Below are 10376 nucleotides of genomic sequence, written 5' to 3'. Positions count from 1 at the left end.
TTATTATTTTGATACAATATATAGTGATACTGTAGTAACAAGGATATACTTGTGGTATTGTCGAGTACTTGACTCAGGTGTTGCAGAATTTACAGATAAAAACCGCTTGCATTTGTTTTTAAACCAAAAGCAGCTTGAAAAGCTACTGGGGTCGACTGTATCCTCTCATCCTCAGTAACTGCCATTACAACTGGTCAAAAGTTTAATTGCGAGACAAAAATATGCAAACGCTGAAAAAATGTTCACATGAATTGTACATTTTTAAGGAATAAAATTAATTCATGTTTTACCCACTTTACTGAAATAAAAAAACATAAAACTATGATGAAAAATAAAATTATTTGAAAGCCAAAAAGTAAAAATAATAATCTTCTTCTCTTAGCATAATAATTCTTTATTTAAAAAAATCAAGAGTTCATCACAAAAAATGTGTTAATTCTTCTTGAATTAGCGATAATTAATTGTTTTATTCATGTTTTATAATTTTGGTTTAATTTTATTTGAGTACTAAACCTGAAGTCCATAATCTTGAGTTTTTCACATCACAATACGCTTTTCCGAGACATGTCCGCCCGTGCTAACACAAGCTAGCATGCTAATAGATCCGCGGTGGTTTCATTTGAAAGGACGGAATATATTTAATTTTAAAATCTAAATGCGTCGCCTCTGATGGTGAAGTTTGTGACGTTGAATCGTGTAAAACGCTGAGACTTTAAGTGTTAAAAACGTCCTTTTATTTTCACGTCAATACACGTCTGGCAGTTTCTCCCGTCGGTCGCGTCGAAATCTTCGTTCTCCGTGAATATTTGCAGACGAGAGTTTAGAGTAAATCCTGCGTCGATCCTTCTTCGCACGAAGACGGGTCGGCGCCGCCGTCGGGCTTCTCTCTCCGGGTCCATTTTGCCCGAGACGACGGTCGTGATGATCGTAATCGCTCGCACGACGTCGAGCCGGACGCTAACGAACGAAGTCCTCGTTGGGGGGGGGGGGGCTCGACCCGATCACGACTCCAGTCACGTCGTCGGCGCCGCCGTGGCGAGCGTGGCGTTGGCCGTCCGGTTGGCCGGCAGCGGCGCCGGGCTCCAGGCCGGCTGGTAGAAGTGGATGTCGAAGGTCCGCGCCCAGTTGGCGAAGACGCGCTTCTCGGTGATGAAGCGATGGTGGCTTCCTCGCCGGCCGCGCTCGTGCGAGATGTACATGGCGCACTCGTCCGGCCCGCGGGGCTCGTAGTAGTGGTACGGCACCGAGTGGTGCTGAGGTTCTCTGCGGAGAGAGTTGACATTTAGAGGAGAAAAAAAACAAAAAAAAAGAGCTTAAATTAGTCACCGCGTGTTTTTCCTTTTGACTGAAATGAGGGCGAAAGTTCTGCTCCTGGTGGAAACAAACTGTTTAAATGTCAGCGTCCTCTCAGCGTGTGATCGCAGCTGCAGCAGCAACACGTGAGCGTGGAAATAAAAGAGCTTTGTGTGCGTTTGTACCTGAAAGAGCATTTTTCAACAGTCGTCCACTATGAAAAAAGAGTCTTTACAGAACTCGTTTACTGTCAATATTAGATTAGATTAGAAAAATGATCTTAAGCCCCGCCCACTAAAAAAAAAAATCACTTTCGTTTTTCTGGAGATTAAATCTTGTTTAACATAACCACGCCCACTCTGCTGTGATTGGTCAAGCATGGAGGTTTGTCACTACGCGTCATCAATCCCGGAAGTCTCCACCTCCAAGGGACTCGTTGTATAAACAAAGCGGGGCGTGATTACAGCTGGCTGGAGAAGGACTGAAGCCATTATTACGTCATAATGGACTCTCGTAACCTCTCGTTCGCCCAGATTTCAGACGAACTTTATAAAGTAATGAGTTGAAAACATGGTCATGATGAGGAACTTACTGCATCTTGGAGAGAAAGACTTTAACATTTGAAACATGCGAGTCAGGAGAGTTTGGCATTAGTTGACCTTTAAAAATATTAAATCAAATACACATTTATACAGAAATAATACTTATGTTGCTATTGTACATAATTTAATTTCATGTTCATTTTATTTAAATATACTCAATGAAACTGACGAACAATGTGATATGTAAGTAAGAATCTGGTGATACGATGCGTATCACGATACAGGAACAACGATATGATATATAGTGATACTGTAGTAACGAGGATATATTTGTAGTATTGTTGAGAACTTGCCTCTGGTATTGCAGAATTTACAGATCAAAACTGCTTTCATTTGTTTTTAAACCAAAGTCGGCCTTAGAAGCTACTAGACTCGACTGTATCCTCTTGTCCTCAGTCACTGCTGGGATGTCATGGGATTACACTGTTCCTTTAGCTGCGGAGGACGTAATGACTGCTGCCATCTATTGGCTCGAAGTTTCATTGCGACACAAAAAAATGTGCAAATGCTGTAAAAATTAGCAAGTGAATTGTAAATTTAAAATATAATAAAATTGATTAATTGTACACACACTTTACTGAAATATAAACCATAAAACTATCATGAAAAATAAAATAATTTGAAAGCCAAAATAAAAACATTTAAGTGAATATCAAAGCGCTATCGTAGGAAAAAAAAATCCTTTTATTTCAAAGTAAGTAATCCTTAAAGTAATACATTTTTGTACAAGTTATACTTAGAGTATAATAAGTAATATAAAATTTAAAAAAAATGAAATTGTTTGCTCCTAGAAACATTTTTACAGTCTCACTAAATAAGGGTCGCAAGATACACTTTGTCCAGGTCTTCTGACACATATCAAAATATTTGCTACTCATTTTAAGAACTGACACAAAGGGTCACAAAGGGGCCTAAAGTATTATGAATCGAGCCAAGATACAATGATGACCTTGACCTCGAAAATCGCATGAATCTCTACTTGCACATTCATTTCTTTAACTCTGCAGCGAGAATTCTAACCTGCTCTAGTAGAAGAACTCACATCTCTCCGATCCTTAAAACTCTTCACTGGCTTCCAGTTTCTTTCAGGATCAACTTTAAAATTCTGGTTCTTACTTTCAGATCTATTCATGGTCAGGCTCCTCCTTACATCACTGATCTGATCCAGACTTACACCCCAGCTCGGGCTCTGAGGTCTGTGGATCAGAATCTACTGATGGTTCCTGAACACGGTTCAGGACCAGAGGAGAGAAATCTTTTCAGGCTGTTGCTCCTAAGCTTTGGAACGATCTTCCTCTCTCTTTGCGCTTGATGGATCTACTGACTCCTTTAAGAAATATCTTAAGACGTTTCTATTTGTTCAGGCTTTTCCTTGATTTTCTGGAACTCCTGTGTTGTTCTCAGTATTATCTTGATCTTTAAAGTATATACTTTTTTGAGTATTGTTTTGATTGTTAAAGCGCTTTGTGACCCTGGTCTGGAAAAGCGCTATATAAATAAATATTACTTACTGTTGCCTTTGTTTGATCAAATCTTGGATTCGATACGTGTTGCCTGCGATTCTTATGTGACCCTGTCGCCCGTTCTTTTCACAGTTAGCATAATAACAGCATCTTCTTGTCGCTAACGCAGTCGTAGCTCGAGAGAGAAAAACACGCTCACCTGCAGAAGTCGGGCGCCACCATCCCGTACACGTCGATCCGCTCGCACAGCTCCAGGGCGATGGTCATGGTGAACCAGCCGGTGCTTAACCAGGAGTTCGATATCCTCCTGTGAAGACGGAGACGGATCAGTGGGAGTGCGACGGAGGCGGGGAAAGGTAATCAGAGAATCGCCCGTCACTTTATTATGACAGCAGAGTGATTAAATCACGATCCGGAGGTCGCTCCCGCCGACCGGGCGGATCGTTGAAAGTTCTCGCACGGCTTCATTAAAAACCCAGATCCATCCCCGCCTATCGAGCGATACAAATGAACCCTGTCAAATAATCAAAGCCTTCATCACCAAAAGGAGCCGAAAGTCTGCCGTGGGAATGACAAAGTCGGGCCCCGGCTGAACAAAAAATGACGACTAATCGCGGTTTTGTGAAATACGGCGCCATGAAAGAAAAAAGATATTTACATTACATTAGCGAGTCTCTTTTCATCTAAATGTCTGGAGTCGTGCTCGACTCTGGAGTCGCTGCCGGATGAAAAGAGTTCTTATGCATCTTTTAGAGAGTGTTGGATTTGAACACATTTGAACATCACGGCTGAAGGGAACGACTAAATATCCCCTCAACTGCCCTTCGCTCTCACACAGAAGAAAAGAAGCTCTTATTTTCTCTGTAGCCACTAGCTAACGGGGACCCCCCCTTGGTGGTACTGATCCTTTCAGTTGGATGTTTGTCTCGTCCCAGGACACTCTTAACTCGTAACACAGCTTCTACATTGTGGAACCTGCGTTGTGGGACTCTTATTAAGTCACATGGTGGAGCTGTAGGACTCTTTTTTTTTTTCCTTTGATGGTTCTTGTGGGATTGTTGTGCAGTAACCCTCGACTTAACCCATGTCACAGAACACCTGATCACACAGTTGTAGGACTCTCTTTTTACCTTTTTTCTGTGATCACACAGTTGTAGGACTCTCTTTTTACCTTTTTCTGTGATCACACAGTTGTAGGACTCTCTTTTTACCTTTTTCTGTGATCACACAGTTGTAGGACTCCCAACGAGTCAAACAATAGAACCAGATGATCCAGCCACAAGAACCACCAATAATCCTCAACCTCAAGATGATCACCACGAACTGCAAAGTCGGGGTCATGTTGGACTCCTTGTGATCGATATGGTGGAAGATTCAAGAGCCTGACTTTGACCTTGAGTTAGTGGTAGGACTCACAATCAGCCAACAAACACAAACGTCTGTTTGGTACTCTCAATGGTACTTGTGGGACTCACTATTACTCTTCCAGATCGCCTTAAGACCCTCGTGATCGAACTCACACTTACTGGTTGGACTCCTCACTGCACTTTAAGAAACACTTATACATGGAGTGGTAGGACTCAAAAAGCACCTGGAGATGGAAGACGACGGCGCTCATGACCTACGAAGACATTTTGAAAATGGGCGACGAAGTAAAACTTGATTGGTGTGAAATTGTCCTAATCCAAAACAAGTCACCTGGTAGGACTCGTTTTGGCCGACGCCCGGAGACTCCTGATGATACTTTCAGTAGAATCAGGTAAAATCTTCCCATTATTGATGATCTCAGGAAAGATTTTTGCTTGAACCCGTTTTTTAATTTCCTGTTTCAGTCCTTGTTAGCAGAAACCAGGTCTGGATCTTCCCCCGAGTGTGTTCTATATTTAAAGACCATCTATTTTTACTGGCCAAGCTTCATGTAAAGACTTCTGAAAAATCAACTTGGAAACGATATCGATGGGACCCTACGTTTGAAGCCAGTCAGCTGCTTTGTACCTTTTAAAATATTCAAAGGTCCACCTGGGGTTGGACGGCGCAATATGCCGAGTCACCTCTTTTTGGCCGGAGGAGCATTAATCATGTCCGGATGATTGATCGCCGGCTCGACGGCCTTCAGCTCTAATTACAGTCGTTCTTTGAGAAGTTTCTGATAATCTATCAACATTCCTTCGGCTCGTCCTGACCCGGCCCGGGTCGCGCAGCCTTTCAGCGGATCAAGGACGACATCGCACGAAATAAAACACTCTTTTGTGTGTTCGGAGGAAACTGCTGGAGTCAGAAGAAAGTTATTTTTTAATAGTAATTTTTGAGAGGAAATCGAAAAAACATTTTTTTATTTAAGCCCGAAAGACACCGCGACCACGCACATGTTGGACTCGTGAAGACCTACCGCAATAAATCTCGGTGAAATAGAAGATGTTTTACAATTATTTACTTGGTAAATGTAAGTTGAGTCGCACTCTTATTGTTGGACTCATATATGGATTCAACCATGTCGATGGTAGGACTCGCGAGAAATATATCACGATAACTTGCAATCTTTCGTTATTGATTAGGATCTAAACTTGGTAGGACTCCAGATGACTCGGGCCTTTATGAAGGACACGAGTTAAGGACAATCACGGAGAAAACTTTACGAAAAATCCACAGACTTTCCTAGTAGTAGTTGCAACCGCTTTGATCGGGGACTCATTGGTTAAATCATACTAGTGTTGGACTCATAGTCCAAAGGGAGAACTTTTACCTACTGTTACCCTTGTGGTTGGACTCACAGAAATACATCTTCAGTTGCAATTCATAATCAGTCCTTATGATGTCAGAATCATGCCTTTGTTGGACTCACGAGGACACTCGAGACCAGTCGACGAGGACTTACAAGGACAAGGTGGAACCACAAACTTGTGTTGTATCTGGAATAACTCATTTAGTACGACTCACTAGGTCTCACAGTCTCACACTGGGTCATACTAGTGTTGGACTCATGGTCCAAAGTGAGAACTTGTACCTACTGTTACCCTTGGGGTTGGACTCGCAAAAATACTCTTAACGTCTACAGTTGCTCAGTCCTTATGATTTCAGAATCATGCCTTTGTTGGACTCACGATGACACTCGAGACCAGTCGACGAGGACTTACAAGGACAAGGTGGAACCACAAACTTGTGTTGTATCTGGAATAACTCATTTAGTACGACTCACTAGGTCTCACAGTCTCACACTGGGTCATACTAGTGTTGGACTCATGGTCCAAAGGGAGAACTTGTACCTACTGTTACCCTTGGGGTTGGACTCGCAAAAATACTCTTAACGTCTACAGTTGCTCATGCAATTCATAATCAGTCCCTTTAATGTCAGAATCATGCCTTTGTTGGACTCACGATGACACTCAAGACCAGTCGACGAGGACTTACAAGGACAAGGTGGAACCACAAACTTGTGTTGTATCTGGAATAACTCATTTAGTAGGACTCACTGGGTCTCACAGTCTCACACTGGGTCATACTAGTGTTGGACTCATGGTCCAAAGTGAGAACTTGTACCTACTGTTACCCTTGGGGTTGGACTCGCAAAAATACTCTTAACGTCTACAGTTGCTCATGCAATTCATAATCAGTCCTTTTAATGTCAGAATCATGCCTTTGTAGGACTCACGATGACACTCGAGACCAGTCGACGAGGACTCACAAGGACAAGGTGGAACCACAAACTTGTGTTGTATCTGGAATAACTCATTTAGTAGGACTCACTGGGTCTCACAGTGGAGTTGGACTCACTTGCGCATCTTTGGACGACTTACAATTAACCTTGCTGTGTGTGTGTGTGTGTGTGTGTGTGTGTGTGTGTGTGTGTGTGTGTGTGTGTGTGTGTGTGTGTGTGTGTGTGTGTGTGTGTGTGTGTGTGTGTGTGTGTGTGTGTGTGTGTGAGTCATTCCAAAAAACTTCAGAACGGCTAATCTCGTATGATGCCTTCAGGTGTTTGTCTCTGAAAGGGCAGCGAGTGAGAAGAAAACACCAACATCTCTGCTCATTTAGACACTTTCATCTCAATATTTTGCTTCCAAACAGTTTCTTTAATTAGCCTTTTTGAACCGCCTTGTTTATCGGCTCGACACACAAAAATCTGTTTACATTCACGATGCTTGTTACACCTGAACTCTCCTTCGCTGCCTGGATTCTTTTTTTCTCTCATAAAATAAGCTGAAGTTTTTGTTTTCATTCGGTCGCCCCTTAAGTGACCCTTAAAAACTTGTGCGTTTGCGTCGGTAAATAGTAAGTTGTTTAGTTGTTTGTTTTTCCAGCCTGTAAGATTGATTCTAGAGGGTCACGACCAACAGGTGGACCCCGTGTTCGGTGTGACCCCGAGTGTGTCGACCTCCTCGTCACTACTGCTTATCTGCTCACACACACACACACACACACACACACACACACACACACACACACACACACACACACACACACACACATTCTTGGCGACACAGAAACTAAGTCTGATAAAACCTCCTCGCTCTCTGACAAAACGTCTCCAACTGACGGTTTTTTTTACCTGCATGTTTGTTTTTTTTGGCGTTCAGGGAAAACACGTCAGGCAACAAAAAAGGGCCTGTTTAGCATTTATACTGTTTGAACTTTTCCTCCGCTAGAGGCTGGAAAATAACCTCCGACAAACAACAAGTTGAGGGAAACCAAAGATGATCCCCTGCCGGGCACGAGCGGTTTCTAAAGAATTCCGAGAGCCAAAGAAGGACTTTGTTGTTGGTGGTGCCTTCATGTACGCCTTGAAACAGTTGTATGCATTATTAAATAGTGGCTTTTATTCGACCGATCTTTAAGAAAAGTTTACAAAAACAGATTATCATCACGATTTTGTTGAGTTTTCTCATAAATATCTCTGCCGGGGAGGCTTTCAAAATCATGGTTTATTGTTATCATAGTTATTTTATGGTTTATATTTCAATAACGTTTGTGTAAACTTAAATAATTACATGTTTTTTAAACATTTATTTACGATTAACAAGCAAACATTTAAAGCGCTTGTTCAATTTTGTGTTGCAATAAAACTTACGGCTTCTAGATAGCATTACGTGCTAAAGAAAGCATGTAAGCCTTCGAGATCAATGACTAAGGACAAGAGGATACAGTCGACTCCAGCGGCTTTTATACTTGATGTTTTGGTTTTTCAGTTCTATTGGTTCAACCGAAAGAGAGTTCGATGGACACAAGATCTTTTTCATGATACTTTATCTGTGTTTGTGATTCATCTGCATCCTCCCCTCACTGGTGAACAAAACCCCAAGATACATCTCTGCCTCACATTAAAAAGAGAGTCATGTTTAAACCTTTTTTTTCTCTAATTTTTTACATCGGGGAATTGTACCATTTGTCTGTAAAAGCTGACACTTTTTCTGTGTTCGTGGTCCATCTGCGTCCTCCCCTCACTGGTGAACAAGATCCCAAGATACATTTCTTTCATTCAATTTTTTTTTTAAAGAGCCTTGTTAAAATCTTCACAAGTTTGTTTGGTTTTAAACTTTGTTAATTGTAACTTTTATCTAAAACTTAAAAAAGACACAATTCCTGGGTTTTTAAACTGGCTGCGTCCTCCCCTCAAACGCGAACAAAACCCCAAGATACATCTCCACCTTTAAAAAAAAAAAAAAAGAGTCCTGATCAAATATTTTGCCTTTTGGTTTTGTTATACTTCTTTTCATTGGGGAATTGTAACTTTTATTTCCCAAAAAAAAGAAGTAACAACACATTTGCTGTGTTCATGATCCATCTGCGTCCTCCCCTCACTCGTGAACAAAACCCCAAGATACATCTGAACCATACATTAAAACAAAGTCATCATCCATAGTTTTGTTCTGTTGTATTTCTGGTATTGAGGTACATTAACTTTAGTCTGAAATTGTGGGAAAAATCACCAATTTAAAATGGTAACTTTTGTCTAAAACGGCGTAAACAAAAAGACTGCGTTTGTGATCCATCTGCATCCTCCCCTCACTCGTGAACAAAACCCCAAGATACATCTCCACCTTACAAAAAAGAGTCGCGCTCAAATATTTGCGTTTGTTCTTTTCATTGTGGGAATTTTAACTTTTATTTCTGAAACTTCAGAAGTAACAACACATTTGCTGTGTTCATGATCCATCTGCGTCCTCCCCTCACTCGTGAACAAAACCCCAAGATACATCTGAACCATACGTTAAAACGAGTCATGTTCATCCATAGTTTTGTTTTGTTGCATTTCTGGTATTGAGGTACATTAACTTTTGTCTGAAATTGTGGGAAAAATCACCTATTTTTGGTGTTTGTGATCCATCTTCACCCTCCCGTCACTCGTGAACAAAACCCCAAGATACATCTGAACCATACATTAAAACAAAGTCATCATCCATAGTTTTGTTCTGTTGTATTTCTGGTATTACCTTAACTTTTGTCTGAAATTGTGGGGAAAAACCACCCATTTCATGCGTTCGTGATCCATCTGTGTCCTCCCCTCACTCGTGAACAAAACCCCAAGATACATCTCCACCTTACAAAAAAAGGGTCATGTTAAAATATTTGGTTTTGTTCTACTTCTTTTCATTGTGGGAATTGTAACTTTTATTTCCAAAACTGAAGTAGTAACAACACATTTGCTGTGTTCATGATCCATCTGTGTCCTCCCCTCATTCGTGAACAAAACCCCAAGATACATCTGAACCATACGTTAAAACGAGTCATATTCATCCATAGTTTCGTTTTGTTGTATTTCTGGTATTGAGGTATATTAACTTTAGTCTGAAATTGTGGGAAAAATCACCAATTTAAAATGGTAACTTTTGTCTAAAACGGCGTAAACAAAAAGACTGCGTTTGTGATCCATCTTCACCCTCCCCTCACTCGTGAACAAAACCCCAAGATACATCTCCACCTTACAAAAAAGAGTCGCGCTCAAATATTTGCGTTTGTTCTTTTCATTGTGGGAATTTTAACTTTTATTTCCAAAACTGAAGAAGTAACAACACATTTCCTGTGT

General features: G+C 41.2%; 1 protein-coding gene across 1 annotated transcript in view; it reads right to left on the bottom strand.

Annotated features, from left to right (window-relative positions):
- Positions 1–732: 732 nt before the first annotated feature.
- st6galnac5a (ST6 (alpha-N-acetyl-neuraminyl-2,3-beta-galactosyl-1,3)-N-acetylgalactosaminide alpha-2,6-sialyltransferase 5a) overlaps positions 733–10376 on the bottom strand; it is a 58548-nt gene continuing 48904 nt past the window's right edge. The window contains exons 4-5 of the mRNA XM_087810917.1: positions 3558–3665; positions 733–1263 (exon numbers count right to left, since the gene is read on the bottom strand). Of these exons, the coding sequence (XP_087667043.1) occupies positions 1014–1263; positions 3558–3665 (358 nt within the window). The 3' untranslated portion in view covers positions 733–1013. The remainder of the gene's footprint in view (positions 1264–3557; positions 3666–10376) is intronic.

This window comes from Callionymus lyra, chromosome 16, assembly GCF_982586985.1.
Source record: "Callionymus lyra chromosome 16, fCalLyr1.hap1.1, whole genome shotgun sequence".
In the NCBI taxonomy this organism is placed as follows: Eukaryota; Metazoa; Chordata; class Actinopteri; order Syngnathiformes; family Callionymidae; genus Callionymus; species Callionymus lyra.
Note: the sequence above shows the minus strand (reverse complement) of the source record. Positions and strands in the feature narration are given on the sequence as shown.